This window comes from Sardina pilchardus, chromosome 16, assembly GCF_963854185.1.
Source record: "Sardina pilchardus chromosome 16, fSarPil1.1, whole genome shotgun sequence".
In the NCBI taxonomy this organism is placed as follows: Eukaryota; Metazoa; Chordata; class Actinopteri; order Clupeiformes; family Clupeidae; genus Sardina; species Sardina pilchardus.
In genome coordinates, this window is record NC_085009.1 from 13,426,055 (window position 1) to 13,447,589 (window position 21,535).

Below are 21,535 nucleotides of genomic sequence, written 5' to 3' on the forward strand. Positions count from 1 at the left end.
ACAAATTTAACAGCTCCATAACTAATTTGTCCATTAGAAGCACACATACATTATAAATGTTCACCCTGTCACCAAGTGAACTATTAAATGTAGGCCTGGCCTATAGTGTAACAACCACGAGGTGCCGCTTTCGACCACAACATCGGAAATCCTTAAATAAACAGTCTGATAGACTACAGGCTATGGATAGAACTGCCATACTAAACATGCCTTAACTTTGTCAAACTATTTTATGTCCCAACTGTAGCCTATGTGGCCACGACCACCTCTCTCTATGGCTCTGGCCACGACACTTTGCGCTCAGTAGAGATAATAGAGAGCGACACATTTACTATGAACGACACAGCACAGCAGCCAATTATGAAAAAGACGGATACCGTTAGACCAAGTTTAATAGCCTAGGCTACTAGCTCGTGGCTATAGTAGGCTACAATTGTCTGTCAATGTTGCAGTTGAGAGAAATAAGACAGAATATGTGCTACAATGAACCTATTCGCTCAGGTCAGTTGACAACGAAAGATATTAGGTAAAAAACATGCAACCGTATCGGTCTTCTGTGGCTTCTTGCAAACGACCATGGCTACAGGCACCAAGCTAACAGGTTACTTCACACTGCACAACAAGCTTTCACACTGGAGGCGGCGTGTTTAACGATATGAGCTGCTTCATGTTAATAAAGAAGACCTGTAGCCTACCTGACGTTGTTCAACTCTCCTGAGACTTTGGAGATTACTGGAAAGAACTAGCCTCACCGAATCCAAATCTCTGAAATCGCCATCTAGTGAGAGTAACGTTATGGAACAGCTGACAGCTTGGGTGAAGGAAACTTGTTTACGGGGGAAATTGTTTAAGGGCGAAGCTGTCCATGGGGAAAAGAGCAGCGGCAAACAATCTGGACTTTCATTAAGGGTAGAAAAAAAAGAAAAAAGATTATAATAACGTTGCTAAGTTAGTTTGCCTGCTAGCTAGCTTAACAGTAGCCTATCTCCCAATGGGAGTTGATGTGATTTATTTACCAGCGCAATAACTAGTCTATTATCGGATTAAATAAATGCCTAAATAGCATATCCTTATAAGTGGAATGGTGAAAAATAATAAATCATGCCTTTCACACGGCCAGATCTTGAAGCTCATTACCGAGTAGGCTTAGGCTAAAAAAAATAAATAAAAAAAAAAACAGCTGGCAACGGCAAAAACAGCTGTTTAGTGGGTTTATATGATTGGAACTCTGTCTGAGAAGTTGCGCTGAGCTTACTAAAATGGCGCCCTGTCGAACTCAGAGCGTACTTCATTGTTTGACGTAACTGATCCATCTTGCGCGTAGCGCTCTATGATCTTTGCTAGCTACCTCGTAGTGCAGGCTGCTTTCATTGGCTAAAGGGGCATTCACATACGTCGCTACTCGCACATCGCTCCTCGCTTCCGTTAACTGTCAATCAACTCTATTCTACATTCTGATTTGGTACTCGCTTCACTCGCTTCACTCGCATCGCTGGAAGTTAAAATTATTTTAACTTTGTACCCGCCCACATCGCATCGCTAGTCCTCGCATCGCCTGTCCTGGCCACATTCAGCTAGAACACATTCACTTTACATTGACAGTTCTCGCTCAGAGATGGGCGAGTAGCGACGTATGTGAATGCAGCTTTAGGCTAGCTAGGGCTTAACCCATTGTTGTCCGGGCTACAGTGTGTTGTCTCTATTGGCGCCTTTCCACTACGGGGTAATACTGCGTTCATGCACCTCGGACCTTCGGAAATTTCTGACCTCCGATAGCGGAAAAATGACATGAACGCTAGGTCGGGTTGGATTTTTTTGCTCGGAGACTCGTGCGGAAGTTTTGTGCCCCGAGGTGTCCGACTTGACGTCACTATCATATTCTCCAACCACGACGGCCTCCCTTGCAACAACACAAGAGGTGAATTTCACTGTCATTACGAATAGGCAGGGTAATATGTCACTAAATGAACAACACAGATAGAAACACTCGCCCAAGACAATTTCCTTCTTGCTCAACCATACTAAGCAGTTGTAATAACGTATTTATGCGTTTCCTGTATTTATTTTCCGAACTGATCTCATGAACACAATTTTTTCGGAGGTCGGGACTTTTTAAAGGCAGGTCCTCCGAGGTTCCGAGCTGCATGAACGCAGTATAAAACTCCGGTGTTTGGGGTAAAGCCTCGGGCTTGACGTCTTTCCATGATCGGGGCCGGCCCAGGGCCGGGGCTGAAACGGCCTCAGTCCGGCCCCGGAGTTGGGCAGGGCCAGCCGAGGCCAGACCGAGGACTTCGAACGGGAGTGGAAATGGAATCAAACGTAATAATAAGGTAAGTAGGCTAAAAGAAAAGAATTTAGCCTAGCCAGCTATTGTTATTTCAGTTATTTATTTCGAGAAAACAAAAAGGGAGATAAAAATGGACGCTAGTTTTCATTGGAGTGAGGAAGAGGTGCAAGCTTTGTTAGCCGTGTGGTCCGATGAAAACATACAGGGTGCATTTGGCTCTTCGGTTTATACAAATGCAGCAGTGTATAACGATATTAGCAGCCGTCTGACTGAGCTAGGTTATAGGCGGTCGGTCAAACAGTGTCGGGAGAAGCTAAAGAAGCTAAAATCCCAGTACAAGGAAGCGAAGGACCACAACAAGAAAAGTGGCAATAACAGAAAAAACTTTAAGTGGTTCGACACTATCGATATTGTCCTAGGAGACCGACCTGCCACACAAGGGGGCGTCACTCTGAGCTCAGTGGAGCTTCTTGAAGCGATGGTGTCTGGTACTACTCAGGGTAGGCAGAGCTTTTTTTATATATAGGCCAAGCTGTGAAGGGCACTTAATATGGTTGTTTGTCTGTTCTGCATAAGCTATTATGTAGGCTAGCCTAGTCGATGTTAATGTCATAAGTATGAGAGAACCGGAGCGATTTCAACTGCATGGACTTCATAGAAAAATGAAATTAAGTTATGCTTAATTGTGCTCACATGAACGGCCATAAACTAAGCTTTCCAACTATATGTATATAGAAGGTAGCCTATTACAGAAACTATCGCTAGAGAACTGCATCCAAAGTTGACATGGTTCTCCTGTCACGATATGTCAGAAGATAAATCAACTTTTAAAGCGGCGTGGACAACGGGAATGACACGCGACTGATTGTACTTTGCAGGGTAACATTTTGGATATGAACTGCAGTAGCCCAGCCTATTAAGAGATATAGCCTACATCTATCTACCAAATAGTTTGATTAGGCTATGTCTTCTCAGCACAGACTTAAAATAGCCTATTCGACATCACAGAGATGCATGCATGGTTGCACCATAGGAGAGTGAACTACATAGCATGACATAAAGTGTTATATGTCCTATTGCAGGTTCAGATTGTGATTCTCAGAACTCTTCACTTCAAGAGAGTGACATTTCTGGAGTCCTGGAACTTGAGACCATCGAACCTCAATCTAGGCCTTCATCTACTCCTGCCCCCAGCACATCCACCTCTGGCCCATCTTTCTCTTTGCCAAGTAAGATGTTCAGAACGGTCTTATAGCTGTTTTCAATTAAAGCCTCTCTCCATTTCATAGGATAGGATGAATATCATCAGATTTTGAATGTATTTTGGTACATGCATAATCCCGAAATTGTCCTTTAATAAAATTATTTCAAAATCTTTTTTTTCAGAGAAAAGGCGAAGGGGGTCGGACGGAGTTGCTGATGTGCTGCGAGAGGTGGAGGAGAAAAATCGAGAGGCTAATGAAAAGCTGCTTGACGCCCAACTCCTCCAGAGAGAGAGGCAGCTGGAGTTTTTAAAGGAGTGTGACGTTGCTGAAAGAGCGGAGAGGGCAGCTGAGAGAGCAGCAGAGTTGGAGGAGAGACGTGCAAGGGAGGCAGCAGAAAGGGAGGACAGAGAGGAGAGGGCCAGATTCAATGCCAGTTTTTTGGACATTTTTGCCAAATTAGTTGACAAATTGCACAAATGATTCAAGAGGGCATTATTTACAATTTTAACTGTATTTATTGATGTTTTTATTTGTGTTGTCTTTAATTAATTAAAATTTGTGTTGAGAAACAAACACAGCTCAAAGATGTTATGGTGTGGTAAAATATTGCAATAGGCAATCACGGACAGCCCTTCCACCCTGTCCCTCCCCTTGGCAGTTCAGGTTACCATTTTCTCTGTTGTCTGCTATGGCATCGGTCCACTCCTCACTGAATGGCTCTCCATGTTGCTCACAAAGATTATGAGGAATGCAACAAGCCATGACCATGTGATTGATTTTGTCCAGATGGCAATCATTTCTTTTTAGAAGACAACGCCACCTTCCCTTCAGTCTCCCAAAGGCATTCTCAACAACACAGCATGCCCTGCTGACAATTCTGTTAAATCTTTGTTGATTACCATTAAGGTGACCATTATCCTTGAACGGTTTCATTAGCCAGGACTGCAGTGGATAGGCCCCATCCCCCAATAGGTAATAGCCTATTTCTTTCCCACAGATGTGTTGTGTGTGTGTGTTAAAGTAGTGGTTTTCAGCCAGGTTCCAAACATTGGACTGCCGTAGCACTCGTTCATCATGGAGGCTACCTGGTGCTCCCACATGCACATCCCAAAACATCCCCCCCCATCCACAACTGCTTGAAGGACCACAGAATGCCACCCCTTTCTGTTGAAGTAGTCTTGATGGTACTGACTTGCAATAATGGGAATGTGTGAGCCATCAATTGCGCCCACACACTGCCTCATGCCCCATCTCTGTTCAAAAAACTGAGTGATGTCATACAGTTTTGCAGGGGTGGGTGTTGCTAGGAGATCTTTACCTAACAACTCGCATACAGCAATACAAAATTCATGTGTGCAGCGGCAGACTAGCTGTGCTGACACCAAACAATTGTCCGATGCTTCGGTATTCTGAGTTTGTGGCCAGCTTCCACAGAGCTATTCCTACTCGTTTGGGTAGAGGAACACACTCCCGAAAACTTGTGTTTTGACGCTGCAACCTCCGGCCAAGCCTATTGCACAAGAATTGAAATGTTTCAGCGCTCATCCTAAAATTGGCGATCCATTGTGCTTCAGTGTAGAGTGGCACTATGTTCTCCCACCAATAGGCATTTTGTGGATAGGCCCATACAGCTGGTGACAACCGCTGACGATACACTGTGATTATCTGAAGTTGAAATGTAAAAAAGGGAGAAAAAAAATGATAATTTCTGCTCTTCAATCAGTCTGATCATTTTTGTTAAATAACATAGCCTACACCTACAACTATACATCTCTATAATAATATCAATGTAGCTCATACACTTTAAGCTACTGTAGTGAATAACCTGCTTTGTTAAGGCTTATACTGCCACCTACTGTAGGCTAGCCTATATAACAAGCGCTATATTTCATTGTCTTGCCTTTTTTATCGAATTTCTATTTGTGAGTTGATGCTGAAACAATCAAGATCGCAGTCGTCACATTCGTCGAGTAGAGCCATCACTCTGCGTTTTGTTGCGACCCTATGCATCCTCCTCTTTTGCCTGCGAGAGGCCAACACTATTTGATACCGCTTGGCACGTTTTGTTCGTTTCTCCTCATTTTCTCGGAGAAAACAAAGACACTTGTGTATGAACACGAACAACATGAAAAAGTTTTCCACGTCCATCTTTCAGCAGTAGGCTAGGTTATTTCACCAACGTTTTTAACGTATTTTGTTTTTGTATTTTTACAGAATGTTATGGGATTGTCAGCCTTTATGACAATGTTATGCAGAACCATTTAGGCTACCGTTGATATTAGGCATAGGCCTAGGCTACGTTTTAGTTTCAGCACCAATGTCGGAAGTTACTTCTGCTATGACAGACGGCGATATGCACCTCTCCCGGGAAATTAACATAGGCTATTACGTTTGTATAGTAAACATTCCAAGTTCACATAAAACCCCGGTGTTTAACTCGGTAGTGGAAATACAACACTGGGGCTAAGCACCGGTGTTTAAGACCGGGGTAAAGCCTGGGGCCGGCCCGGGGCCGTAGTGGAAATGTCCCATATGTGTATATGTTCACTGTGTTCTCTGCCGTCACTATCACTCCAATATCAAATCACACACACACACACACGCAGGCACACACTCACACACACACACACACACTCACTCACACACACGCACACATGCGCACACACACACACAGGCACACAGGCACACACACAGATACACCCAGAGACAGTGAGAGAAAGAGAGAACACACACAGAATACACACAGATAACACAGAACACACACAGACACACAGAGAGAGAAAGAGAACACACACAGAATACACACAGAACATGCACATACACACATATACACACACCCCCCCCCCGCCCACACACACACACAAACACACACTCACACACACAGGCTATAGTACATCACACACACACACTCACTTCTCAGCTCCGGTGGTCTCACACAGTCCTGCATCTCAGAAAGCGTACTCAAAAAAAAAAGTATATATTTAAAAAAGTATATATTCATTCAAAGATGTGTGTGTGTGTGTGTGTATGTGTGCATGCATGTGGGTGTGTTTGTGCATGTGTTTGTGTAATTGTTTCTGTACATGTGTGTATGTGCTGGTGTGTGTGTGTGTGTGTGTGTGTGTGTTCCTGCATGTTTGTATGTTTGTTGCACCCAGAGCAACTATTCTCTTTTAAAACATATATATTTGGAAAGGTTTCTAATGGTGTCACTTACAGTACATGTTTCTAGGACAAAAACTAGCAGAGATTGAGATGTTTGAGTGTTTGGAACAGTTTTTTCTACTGGGGCTACATGCCCACCAAGTTTCATGTGCCCCGATGTTACGGTGTCCCGGGAATCGTTGACGAAAAAAAAAAAAAAAACTTTGACAACAACTATATGACCGCTTTGCTAGCTATGCTAGCGGCGGTCATAATGACAAAAAAATATCAATGTGAATATATATATTATTGCAAACACTCATTTTGTTATTATGTTGTAGGAGACATTCAAAGGAATCAAGCTATTAAATCAGAACACAGAAAGGAAAAAGGAAATCAAGTGTGTAACAAGCACTCATGTAGCCAGGAGACTTCATACCAGAAAGTACACCAGGAGTTGGAAACCAGGGAGGACCTCACCGACCATCAGATAACAGATTCTGGAGACAAACTACATCGATGTTTTCAGTGTGGAAAAGCCTTTACTAATAAGTACACTCTTAAAAATCATCAGAGGATCCATACTGGAGAAAAGCCACATCAGTGTTTGCTGTGTGGAAAGGCTTTTACACGAAAGGGTCATCTGAAGCTACATCAGAGGATCCATACTGGAGAAAAGCCACATCAGTGTTTGCTGTGTGGAAAGGCTTTTACATACACAACAACTCTTAAGAGACATCTGATGATCCATACTGGAGAAAAGCCACATCAGTGTTTGCTGTGTGGAAAGGCTTTTACAGAAGCAAACACTCTTAAGATACATCAGATGATCCATTCTGGAGAAAAGCCACATCAGTGTTTGCTGTGTGGAAGAACTTTTAGAGATCCAGAAAATCTCAAGAGACATCAGAGGACCCATACTGGAGAAAAGCCATATCCATGTTCTCAGTGTGGAATGACCTTTAGTCACAACGCCAGCCTCAAGACACATCAGATGATCCATTCTGGAGAAAAGCCACATCGGTGTACTCAGTGTGGAAAGGCCTTTACACAAAAGGGTCACCTCAAGCTACATCAGAGGATCCATACTGGAGAAAAGCCACATCAGTGTTCGCAGTGTGGAAAGGCCTTTAAACGAAGTACTCGTCTCAAGCTACATCAGATGATCCATACTGGAGAAAAGCCACATCAGTGTTTGCTGTGTGGAAAGGCTTTTACAGAAGCAAATGCTCTTAAGATACATCAGAGGATCCATACTGGAGAAAAGCCACATCAGTGTTTGCTGTGTGGAAGGGCTTTTAGAGATCCAAAAACTCTCAAGAGACATCACAGGACCCATACTGGAGAAAAGCCATATCCATGTTCTCAGTGTGGAATGACCTTTAGTCACAACGCCAGCCTCAAGACACATCAGATGATCCATTCTGGAGAAAAGCCACATCGGTGTACTCAGTGTGGAAAGGCCTTTACACAAAAGGGTCACCTCAAGCTACATCAGATGATCCATTCTGGAGAAAAGCCACATCAGTGTTTGCTGTGTGGAAAGGCCTTTAAACGAAGTACTCGTCTCAAGCTACATCAGATGATCCATACTGGAGAAAAGCCACATCAGTGTTTGCTGTGTGGAAAGGCTTTTACAGAAGCAAATGCTCTTAAGAGACATCAGAGGATCCATACTGGAGAAAAGCCACATCAGTGTATGCTGTGTGGGAAGGCTTTTACAGATACAACAACTCTTAAGAGACATCAGAGGACCCATACTGGAGAAAAGCCACATCAGTGTTCTCAGTGTGGAAAGGCCTTTACACAAAAGGGTGACCTCAAGCTACATCAGATGATCCATTCTGGAGAAAAGCCACATCAGTGTTTGCTGTGTGGAAAGGCCTTTAAACGAAGTACTCGTCTCAAGCTACATCAGATGATCCATACTGGAGAAAAGCCACATCAGTGTTTGCTGTGTGGAAGGGCTTTTACAGAAGCAAATGCTCTTAAGAGACATCAGAGGATCCATACTGGAGAAAAGAGACATCAGAGGATCCATACTAGAGAAAAGCCACATCAGTGTATGCTGTGTGGGAAGGCCTTTACACAAAAGGATACTCTCAAGACACATCAGAGGACCCATACTGGAGAAAAGCCATATCCATGTTCTCAGTGTGGAATGACCTTTAGTCACAACGCCAGCCTCAAGACACATCAGATGATCCATTCTGGAGAAAAGCCACATCGGTGTACTCAGTGTGGAAAGGCCTTTACACAAAAGGGTCACCTCAAGCTACATCAGATGATCCATTCTGGAGAAAAGCCACATCAGTGTTTGCTGTGTGGAAAGGCCTTTAAACGAAGTACTCGTCTCAAGCTACATCAGATGATCCATACTGGAGAAAAGCCACATCAGTGTTTGCTGTGTGGAAGAACTTTTAGAGATCCAGAAACTCTCAAGAGACATCAGAGGACCCATACTGGAGAAAAGCCATATCCATGTTCTCAGTGTGGAAAGACCTTTAGTCACAACGCCAGCCTCAAGACACATTGGATGATCCATTCTGGAGAAAAGCCACATCAGTGTTTGCTGTGTGGGAAGGCTTTTAGAGATCCAAAAACTCTCAAGAGACATCAGAGGACCCATACTGGAGAAAAGCCATATCCATGTTCTCAGTGTGGAATGACCTTTAGTCACAACGCCAGCCTCAAGACACATCAGATGATCCATTCTGGAGAAAAGTCACATTAGTGTACTACATGTGGGAAGTGTTTCGGGGTCAACTCAGATCTCAAGAGACAACAGAGGATTCATACTTGAAACAAAAACATACCACACTAGGACTTTCACACAACTGGCTCAATGTGAATAGACATTAAAAAACGTCTGAGAAACTGAATGACAATTGGATGCGATTTTCCTCTAAAACAAAGAACTGATGTGAAATGTCAGGACATTATATCAATGTCAGAATTCGAAAGCAATTATTGGAATATCTCATCTGAAGATGACTAGATGATTCATTCTGAAAAAAAAAAAAACACATCTTACATTTCTCACTGTATGATGAAACCATTTCACTAGTTCGCCCATCAGTATGATTTGTTGTGCTTGGGTGTAACGTTAACAGCATGTTTGGCTAGGTAGCTGACCGTGGTCCTGAAATGCCTGGAGCGGAGATCGCTTTAGAGCGATGGCCGCTTGCACCCCCTGAGTAAAGAAGGAGGATGAGTAACTGGGCTATCAGTGAAATGGAGGAGTAGGGGGAGGAGGAGGGATGACTTTAGCGAACCTTTTCTCCAGTGTGTGGCATAATAGAAAAGAAGGCCGGCTTAAATACTCTTGGAGCGGGAGGCGCGGTGAGTTAATTGGTGTCAATCATCCCTAAGGGCTCCTCCCGAACTTTGTTTAGAAAACATCATTATGCACAGGTCTCATCTCAAGGCACAGCAGAGGATCAATTTTGTGGGAAACTCTTAGACATTTTTATCCAGTATGGAAAGGCTTCCATTCAAATTGCTCATATAGAGACACCAACAAATCTATACTGGACAGAAGCTGTAAATGGTCTTAGAACTGGGTAGCCAGCTGTTCAAATATAAACCTATTAGTGTGTGATAGTCTTCATTCCAAGATCCAAAATTAAAAGACATTTGCAGGTTACTTTAGACTACTAAAACAAATTGTTTTCTATACAAAAGTGATATAATGTTAGCTGATTGTGTTATGCTATTGGTTGAGCATGGATTTGTAGTGGAGTATGTTTTTCTTTTGAAAGGTTGATCTCATGCTTTTGTCTTTAGATGATGCTGAAGCCATTAAAAGTTTGGCACAGTCTTGCCAGCACCCTGAACCTCCGTGTCCATGTTTATTATGACCGCCGCGAAGCGTCATACATACACACAGGTACACACACCTTGACATTCATGCATGTACACACACATGTACAAACACAAACAAACAAAGACACACACATACACACACAGTAGACAAGCAGGCATAGACCTCTGAAGTTCGCCTACAAATAAGGAGATCCAGGAGTTAATTGAAGCTAACTGCCTATGGCAAGTTGCATTGTAAGTTAGCTCTGGGGTAGCAAAGATCAAAGTGTGCCGTCTTCACCTACCGAAGATCACAATATCCACTAGACGGCAGTGGACAAAACTGCGTAGCGAAAAACGTCTGCATTTCCAATTTCATCATCCCCGCGAGAGTTTAACAGGTGCGATAATTGAAAATCCCCATGTTATTTTCCCATAGAAAAAATCTCAAGATACCGGATCTCCTTATTTGGGCAAAGATGGTGGCTTTTTTGTAGGCGAACTTCAGAGGTCTATTGAAGCAGAAAAACGGCAGAAAAACGTCAAATGTTAAAAAACAAACTCATGTGTTGTGAAGTCTTGGGTCTGCCATTCACCTACTCTGATTCTGAAGGAGAATATCTGCCTTTTGGAGATTATGATCGGTCGTCCATTGGCAGTGACAGTGAAGATGCGTCTTTGAATGGAGGTGCGTCTTTGCGTGTGTACGTCAGTGTCTACCTGCAGCAATGTTGGCCAGAGGGTTCAAATAAGCATGGTGTGCTAGGTGCCAGTGATAATCATGATGATAGTGTCTGTAATTGACATGGTACAGACAGCACGGCTAGTAAAAATAGGGCTCTAGAGAACTACAAAGTCACCCGCGATAGGAACTGATTTGCCCATGCTACTTTATTGTATAGTAACATAGGGGTAATACTAATAGTTTACTATTGTTGGTTTACATGTGACTGTGGTCCTGTTCGTTTTTTATGTCAGAGAAATTACAAAAATCTAAGTAAAACTGCTCGAATGTGTTCAACAACCAGTATTTACTAAAAGGTGCATAATTTAACGTTATTGCCATCCTGTGACGTCATATGCAAATTAGATGAGTAAATTGACCCCCTTCATAAGTTTTAGTTCATACTCAATGATTTTCACATTTACAGTAGGACTTCATCTCTGACCACTTTCAAGCCATGGCCTTTTGACATTTTTATGCAAAAATCCAAAAAAAACCGGGCGGGTTAAGGTTTCTGTCCACTGCAATAAAAAAATAAACTCATAATTGAAGGTAGTCTTGGTCATTGTGTCCTCTGACCTCATGACTGCAGCAGTGGCGGTTGCTGCTCATTGGAATAGGGGAAGCTCTGATAAAAATGGTCAACAATTAAATTTTATTGCTGCTATATTGTTATTTGAGGGGGAAATATATCCTAAAACAGAATAGACCAAACAGTTCAGTAGCCTATAGACGAATCCGGCGCTGGATTCGTCAGATACGTAGGGTTCTGAGACATTGCAGTTGGCTTGGTTAGATTAGAACTAAGCTTACATTTTACCAGTTCACTTTGGGGGGTTAAATATGCTATTTGGTAGCCTACTAGAGTTATAGTACGTGACTATTCTACATTCATATGCCTTGCTGTTTTATTTGGAATCTCCCATGGTGGGGAATGCTATCAAATAGCTTATAAAATTCAAGTAAACATTAGCAATTTAGCCAAGCAACACAGTTATTATAGCGAGCTATGTGGTTAGCCTACAACTTAGCCTAAATACACAACTGAAACAAATGCAAATCACGAACTCTGTAACTCCACATTACGGTTTTATTGATAGGATATGCTGTGTACAACATGCAATAGAATTAAAAATTTGAGCCTTGCCTCTCGAGTTCACCTGCCAACCCTGTAAGGTTCCGTAACTTTCACGCATCCCTGAACTTGAAACCAGAGCCCGTCTCTGTTGAAACTTCCTGTGCAATCGCGAAATATGCTTGTCAATCAAAAAAAATGACGGTTCCTCCAATCATCATACAGAAGCTCGGCATCCGAGCCATCCCACTGTCCCATTCACCCCCAGAGAGGCCGGGCTTCCCTGGATATGACGATTTTGCGGCGTTTATCCAATATTCATCTAGCTTTTCCTGCACTGAGACCAGCCCACTCCGTAGTGCCATCGAAGTCCAGTGAGGCCGAGCCTCTATGAGGATTTTAATGGATCGTGTCGTCACAGCAATATGCATTAGACGTGCGAAATCACGATAGATGACAGGTAAAACCTTGTTGCAAAACGAAACTATAACGATATAGCCATGAAGTTGAACACGTTTTTAGCATGTTCTAGTTGGAATATTAGGCTTGCTAATGTAGCTCATAATAGGCATTATTTCATGCAATTTTCCGTGATATTTTAGAGGAGGCTGAGCCTCCCCTGCACTCAATGAGCAATCGCCTCTGGACTGCAGGACCCTGAGGAGGTGGGTACGTGCAGAGAATGTCTAATAAGGGGAGAACGACCACTCGCTGAATACTTCCGCATGGTACTGCAACTAGAGGGCGATCGCGAGCAAGTGGAGAATGAATGGAGGTGAAGGGAGTTTCTCCTAAAATCCACTTTTCTCTGGATATATATTTTTTTGTGTAGAAATCGGAATATTGCATGTGAAAGGGGGGTCAAGGAAAATACACACGGCTGAGTATTAGATTTTTTAAGTCCCTTAATTGCTCTAAAAAGCCTTTCAAACATGTCAATGACGTCATTCATTAGCAGGGTGCTAGTGTGTTATGGGCAACAACAACCAAGCCTTTGAGAAACCAAAGGGCCATAAGTAATTGTTCATTCAACTTTTGACCTATAACCCATATTGAGCTTCCATAGACTAAAATCCAATCTTCGATTTTTTAATGACAATCAGGTGAAACAGACCAATTTAGCCGTCTAGCCCCATAGACCCCCATTGTTTGATCACTTACTCGTGATCGCCCCTAGTGGAACTGCAGGTACAATGCAGGTACAATGGAGTTAATAGCGAGTGGACCGGCTCTCCATAAATGGGCTCTGGTACGTGGGTGTGGGTGTGTGTGTGTGTGTGTGTGTGAGAGAGAGAGGGGATTATGTTGGAGGGGGGTTTAATTAAGCAATAAGCCCCGAGAGGCCGTGGGTTATACCAAAGATCATAGAGCGCTACGCTCTAGAATCTTTGGTTATACTGTATAATCGAACAGCTAAGGGACGTTGTTAGGCACGACGCGAAGCGGCGAAGCTAAAACCCGAAGCTAAAACCCCCTGAGCTGTTGGATTAAAGAAGAGTCAGAGGGGAAGATATCAAGTACAAATGTATTGAAGTAACGATCATCAGAATCAAAGGGTTGGGGATAGCTGCTCACTCTCAGGGTTAAAAGGCACACTCAACTGGAACACACAGGCTGTGTCTCATTCCGCCCACTTCTACCCTACCACTTCGACCACTTAGTTTTAAGTATATAGTGTAGATGACACAAAAAGTCAGTGCACTGAAGGTACCCGGATGACCCCCTAAAAACGATCAAAAAGTTCAGTGTGGAACGATGGACCCTACTTGCACTAAACGGACGCCATCTTGACTAAAAAGCGGAAAGTGGGCACTACGGCAGTAAGTGGTCAGTGCATATTCGCAGTGCACTGACGAAAGTAGGTGGAATGAGACATAGCCACAGTGTATACCAAAGATTCTAGAACATAGCAAGATGGATCAGTTGCGTCAAAAGAATGAAGTACGGTACAGGACGCCATTTCGGTAAGCTCAGCAACATTTCTGACACAGTTCCAATCATATAAACCCACCTCAACAGCTGTTTTTGCCGTTGCCAGCTGTTTTTTTTTTTGTTTTGTTACTCGGTAATGATCTGGCCGTGTGAAAGGCACGATTTATTACTTCTCGGCTTACCAAAATGGCGCCCATGGAGCGTTAAAATGTACTTAAAAAAATCCAACGTATTCTCCGGCCAGTGATCCATCTTGCTCTGTTCTAGAATCTTTGGTGTATACACTACAAGCAATTAAAGACTCAGGTGATCAAGATCACTAACCACACCAATCACAGCAAACCAACACAAGCCTGGAAGTAAGCAGCCAGCCCCCTGCTACAGCCAGTGGTCCTTAAACCATCAGTTCACCGTAACTATAAATAGGTTAAAAAGTTAATTTATTTAATTATAACAGAAAGTTTTTACTTTTAAAGTCCTAGATAAAAATCAATGTTACCACAGTTCCAATTGCCAGAATTGTACGGGACCCCGGGCTGAGCCACTTGGGAGAGGTAGATGGCGAGCAGAGTCTCAGCACAGGTCGGCCGCCCTGACTGGGACTTAAACAAAATATATTCAAGACACACAAAATCAAGAGTGAAATACCACAATGCCAACTCAAACAGACACTGATACAATTGGCTAACACACTGACTAAAGCGGGTAGTATGGTCCCGCGTCTGCGTCACGCGCACGCGGCAATGGTGAGCGTGTGACGAGAATTGCATCATTTTTACGGCATGCGTCGCGTTTTTGAGTCGACCCAAATTTAAGACCGCGCGTCTCTTTCACACGTAGACTGCGACTGTGTGAAACGGAACTGCTGTAAAGACGCCGCTCCAGTAGGCGGAGCACGTACAGAAATAACGCTTAAAACGCAGCAAACAGAGACAGAAGAAAACTTAAACTGGTGTTTCCTACACGCTAACGTTGTTATATGGAGACAAAACATTAGTCTTTGAGTATTTTAATAGTCCGTTGTAAACAAAGACCTCCTATGTAATCCAAGTTGTGTAAATGGACTTGAGTTCGCTCTAAATATATACTTTTATCGATTATGCTAACCGTTAGCATCTCTATGGGATTTCTCATACGGTGGGTACGGGTTGAGAATGCACCTTCTCCCGCGGGACTCCCGAAGAGATCCCGCAGGCCATCAAGCCGATTTTTTTCGAGGCTAAAGCAATGTACTCAAACAACCACCAGGTGGCAGAAAGTTTCATCCCGCATTTCAATTGCATTTAATGATGAAGACCGCATATCCGTCAATAGTCGACTCCTTAATCTCATTTAATCATTACAATGAAGGTGATGACTGGCGAAATTATTCAAACGACGTTTCAATGAACCATTGTTGAAATGAATGAAAATAGTTATAGAAAATCGCCTACAGACTAACGCCGACACAGCTGATTCTTTGATTGATTCTAAGCTGTTTTGATGTAGGGGATGGGTAAACTGGCACGCTACAAACATGCTACCAATCAAATGTAATATTAGTAGGACTAGCCTACTTAGACACTTTAGTCACGTATTGAACAGATACGGGACGCTTTGTTCCGTATTTTAAGGAACTACTCAATGCACACACACTACAATGAAAAACACACAAAGAAAACACTAAACATATAGCCTACAACCTAATGACACTTTAATGCAGCGTTTCTCAAACTATGGGCCGCGAAACGTGGAGACTGCTGCTGGTCCGCGAGACATGGAGTGAAATTAGGTCCGGTGTTTCATCTGATAATTTGCTGCGCAATTGACCAAACAACCGCGGACCGACAGAAAAAGAAAGCAAACGTTGCTGCTATCGGGAGGAATTGCTTGCTAATTTGATGTGTTTAAACATAGAGCCATACAATTAGGTGTGTCTGTTATTATGATAATTTTCGAGCATAACTGCTTGTCCATCCATAGCTCAGTGACAGGTGTTAATAGCCTTGCCATAAGCACTGCTGTGGAATGCAGGTGCTTCTTTTATTATGCGGTTAGAGCATAAGCGCTTACTCATAGACTATAACTCAGGGACAGGTGCAAAACCACCAAATGGGATGGATCGAAGGGCAAGCAAGCACTGCCACACAACGTGAAGGCCTTTGTGTTGTCAACACTAAACAGAAAGTTTCCTACGATGGGGAGAAGTGGCCGCAAGGACTGCATCGATAAGATCAACGAATTTCTTCGCAAGCCCCGAAACCCCGGCGATACATTTTCTTTCCTTTAATTCAATAAAAAATTGAACTTTTCCGAGGTTGTCTTGTCTACCAAATCCTAAATTTAAATAGCATAAAACATTTTATCTTATGAAAAAACTCTTAGGGGGAACAGTTAGGCAGCCCTGCCTCCATATCGTAGTAGGCCTATAGGCAATTTATTAGAGGGGTCAAAAAAACTCATAAAGTAGAATAGAATAGAATATATACTTTTTTGATCCCGTGAGGGAAATTCAGTTCTCTGCATTTAACCCAATTTAACCGAATTAGTGAGCACACAGCACACAGTGAACACACAGTGAGGTGAACTACACAACCCAGAGCAGTGAGCTGCCTGCCCAACCAGCGGCGCTCGGGGAGCAGTGAGGGGTTAGGTGCCTTGCTCAAGGGCACTTCAGCCATGGTGGACTGGTCGGGGATCGAACCGGCAACCCTCCGGTTACAAGCCCGGTGCGCTAACCAGTACACCACGGCTGCCCCTAGGCTAGCCTGCTACAAATGTGTCACTTTAGTGATTGGCTCTTTCAAATGCAAATTAGGTGGATGGGCTTTTGAATGGGCCTGCTGCAGGTGAGAGGACACATCCTAAGAATTTATTGTTTTTACAAAGTGCCATTATCATTGCCATGTTCTCTTAAAACATAGGCTATATATTTGAAAACGAGTTGATTAAAGGTTTCTAATGGTGTTTCTATAATTTGATAAAAGCAGAGATTGAGATGTGTTTTTCAAATCCCCCGGGGGGTATTTAGACTCCAGGGTGTTAAGCACTCAGTCACAACTGTCCCATCGCTAAATGCTCTGTTGTGTTGCGTGATCACACAAGTATGCCTGTCGTAGTGTGCTTTTAATTTGATAGGCCTAATTATTATCTCCGCCAAGGAGGTTGTTTTCATCGGGGCTCAGTGTGAAAGGAACAGGTCAACCCCGCGATTAGGGGTGTGTGACTGATGACTTATTTGGCAAGGCTATCATTAGGCTTACTATGCATGGCTGTAATGAAATCTGGACCTCATCGGTTTTGAGAGCTGGAAATACATGTGTTTGCTAAATATCGGTATATTGTTGTGCATGTTGCGTTCGCGACTCGGGGAAGTGAAAGCAGTTCTGTATAGACATTGCAAGTTTTCATAATGATCATCAGGGCAGCTGTAGCTGATTGTGAAAGCCGATTGGAAATACATAAGTTTAGAGCGAACGTTTCAACTATGTTTGCCATGGTAGACAAAAACACTCGAATAAAACAATAGCCTGAAAATAACTGTAGTGCGTAATGGACACGGCTCTATATCCTAAATAATTTTCGAGGTTCCCCTTTTGGTAATATGACCTATCCTTACTGACAATATTTTTTTGGGCACGAATGAATGGGTTTGCCCTTAGTTTAAATGGAGGCCGGGGAGAGCGCGCGGCAGCTATTGTTATGTATGGAGCTGGCTTAAAGTTTTGTGCGTTATAGGCTATATAACGCACAAAACTTTGTTAAGCCAGCTCTATAGAGAGAGAGAGAGAGAGAGATAGAGAGAGATTCATGCATGCTGCATTACCGTGACCCTATAGGCTACCTTGTGGATGTTTTTTTTCTCATTGGAATACAGCAGGACAGGATGCCTTTTATCTATCAAACGCAAAAGCTGAGATTGTTGGAAGGACTAGGCTACTCAACAAACTTGTTTTTCGTTTCTGGGAGATCTCGTTATCGTTTTGGATTGTCGGATTTTATACTTATTGTATATATAGGATGAACAAAGTCCATGGATTTGCTATATTAAATCCAGTAGCCTAATAATTAGGCTATGTGCCACGTCCGATTTCGCAAGTGGTGTGTAGGCTACATTTAAAAATCGACAGCCGTCTGTGAGATCCATTTCATGAAGAGCAATTGTCTTGTGTGATCATTCCCCCTCCCCCACACTCGTCTAACCAGTTCACTACATTATAGCCTACCTATATGCGGCACTGAGGACGACACTTGAGCCCGACACTATGTCAATGTAAAAATGTGTGTGAGTGTGCACTGAACCACAAATTATCATATTAACTTTTCTTTTCAGCAGACATCGCAAACATAAAAAGAATCTCAAAACAGAAAATCTTTCATTTCTTTTAATAAAACGATACCCTTTGTCTTGATGGGTTTTTCGAATGGGCTTCGAACCCCGGCCGCTGGCGTTCGACGCAAATACTTCAACCACTTGCGCCACAGCTAGATTGTGATCTCCTACATGCTTTATTCGACACATGGATTTGAAACGCCGATCAAAAGTTCTGACATGTTAAACTGACGTTAGTTATTAATTCACCACATGATAAAATGCTGTCATATAGCTTGACGCCCAGCAGCCTATGGTAGTCTATGCCTATCTCTGAATCAACATGAACATGCATACGATACATACGTTGCTAGAAACTTATTTTGCGGAGCTAGGCCTGCTAGTCGATGGTTACAATGAAACACCCTCACTGCCCTATCGCATATCTGACCATCCATTGTTACAATGTTACAAAATGCGCAATCTTCTCCATGCATGTAGCCTACGGTTATACGTAAAGTGACAAGCATAGGCATGTATTAAAGAGATTTCTGTTAAATACATTTTATTTTCAGTCGTCAAAAGTGGTGGGGACAAAATCTGTGATACATGTAGGCTATACCCAGCGTTGCCGGTTAAAATGAACATGCCTCCGTTTTAAAATAGCCTATACACATTTCTAAGTATTCCTAGCATGTAAATGTTGCCAAAATGTCCATCTTGTCCATTTCTTTCGTCTTCGCCTTGACATTGACAATAATACCCTATTCACGGAAATGCGGTCTTGTAACCGTAATGAATTCATGAATTAATCTAAGGTTGCCTTTCGAGTATTTCAGGTTGAACTGAAGGCTATTTCCTTCTGATAGGCCTATAGGCGATTTTCTAAAACCATTTTCATTCATTTCAACAATGGTTTATTGAAACGTCTTTTGATTAATTTCGCCAGTCATCACTTTCATTTTAATGATTAAATGAGACGGATATGCGGAGCATTTCTCTCCCTCTCCATTGACCAAAACGTTGCTCTGCGAGCGTCATGTCTCTTTTCTCCGCTTGTCACCAGCGCGGGTCCTCGGGTTTTTCCATGAGCCGAACCTTCATATTATTAGGGCGGTCTATGTTGCCCCCTTCCGGTTGCAGTTTTAATTACAAAGTCCCGAAGCATCGGGACTCCCGATGTGCGGGAAAGAAAGGAGCATTCTCAACCCGTACCATCTGTACACATTAGCCATAAGCTAACCCATTAGTTTAGCTGTAACTTGGAATGCTAGCCTACGCGTGGTGTGCTGTGCCTGTTCTGGTGGATGATAAATGGAGAGATGTGAAGAACCAACTCATCAAACTTTTCAGCAGACATGAGAAAGTACTCGTGGTGCTTCTCCTCATCTAAGAGCTGCATCTTTTGTGTATTTAAGGGTGCGTTCGTAAATTCAATCTGACACTCTGAAAAATAGAATAACGCTCTGAAGTTCGAAAAAGACGAGCATTCTAACTCCCAGTGAATTTACGAACGATTATTTGTGTTTATGTTTACAATATGGACGCCACTACGGCACTTTTGAAACAGGGTTTATGTATTATTCAAAACTCAATTCCACTGATGCAAGAGCTTTCTTGACAGTGATGATGAAGAACAATGTGAGAGCAGTTATTTAAACCGTCTACATAATCTTGATGAGCAACGCTTGTAATGTCAAGTTGGAAACGTTCTTCTAGCACTAGCACTAAAATGCTAACCTGTTAACGTTACGTAGGTAACTAGATTCGTTACTAGCTGACTGATGTGACGTCACACTCTGCTACTCTGTCCTTTCAGCTGGAGTGCCCAGAGTACGCTCTGGGCGCTCCGAGAGTGTGACGCTCTGAATAAACGAACGATAATTCCATCCACACTCTGAATTTACGAACGGTTAAAAAAGTTTCAGAGTGTGCTCGGAGTGCTCGTAGTGCAATTTACGAACGCACCCTAAGTGTGGAACACTCCTTCCCTGGCTCTTCCTTAGTTCAGTGGTCGCACATTCCAGAGTATCACAGTTAATTCGTAGTGCGCCGGCCCGGCGCTAACCTTGATCGGCTGGCGCGCATTCAGGAGGACACAGACATTGGAGTATGCCTCTTATACGCGTCTAAAATGACGCACGTCAAACGTCCAGTGCCGTGTGCACGTGACGCAGACGGAGGAGCGTGCTAGAGCCTTAAGTTGCTTGGAGCAAACACAAAACATCCACATTCAGTCAGATTCTGTTGTTGTAAACTCACTCAATTCACTTTGTGTCAGCCACTAAGTATAAATTCAAATTAACAGCACAACACATAGTACAATGACGCACAAACACAATCAACTGCACACCATCCACCTGACCCACAGAACACAAAGGAGACCAAAGAGGGGGAGGGGCCATCGTTGGCACCTTTATGGCTCTCTTCTTCTCCCTTAATGGCCTAGACACTCTCTTTCTGAATGCACTGGCTCCCCCACAGCACTGGTCCCATTATTACATCTCATGTCCACAGTTCATCCTGTTACACCTGTTTACATAAACTAGCACTGGACCGGCTCTCTTGTACCACATTCTACCGTGTGTGACCACTGTAAAAAAAAAGTCAAGCATGCACTATATGCTACACCTCTCACAACCTACAGAATTCTGAACGTATCCTTTGACCAAAACAAGCCATAACCTTTACATTTCACACTTCCATGGCTCCACCCCACCCCCACCTATTCTCCTTTGTGGACTTTGAGCAGTGTGAGGTCTGAAAATGTCCATCTGAGGACCATCAGTTGTGTGAAGAGAGCTCATACATATGGAATCCCCTCCCACATCAGATTTGCATTCAAAAATCCCTTGCAGCTGATTGGTTAGGTGTGAATTCTAGAGGCTAATGGGGCAGGCAAAAGGACTATATCATGAACACAACAGACTGGGGTCTCAATACTGAAGTCACATTTGGTACACGTATCTACAGGACTACATCTGTCTCTGTACTGAAGGATTGTTAGATTGCTATCATTCTCTGAACAGACTTTTGAAATGTCAGGATCTGACCAGCTCACGGCAGTGAAGAA

The 21,535-nt window shown here is 43.0% G+C and overlaps 1 protein-coding gene across 1 annotated transcript; it reads left to right on the forward strand.

Annotated features, from left to right (window-relative positions):
• Positions 1-483: 483 nt before the first annotated feature.
• LOC134060540 (zinc finger protein 135-like) lies at positions 484-9,370 on the forward strand. Its single transcript, XM_062517269.1, has 3 exons — positions 484-501; positions 7,211-7,877; positions 9,084-9,370. The coding sequence occupies exons 1-3, from the start codon at positions 484-486 to the stop codon at positions 9,368-9,370; spliced, it is 972 nt and encodes a 323-aa protein (XP_062373253.1).
• Positions 9,371-21,535: the final 12,165 nt, after the last annotated feature.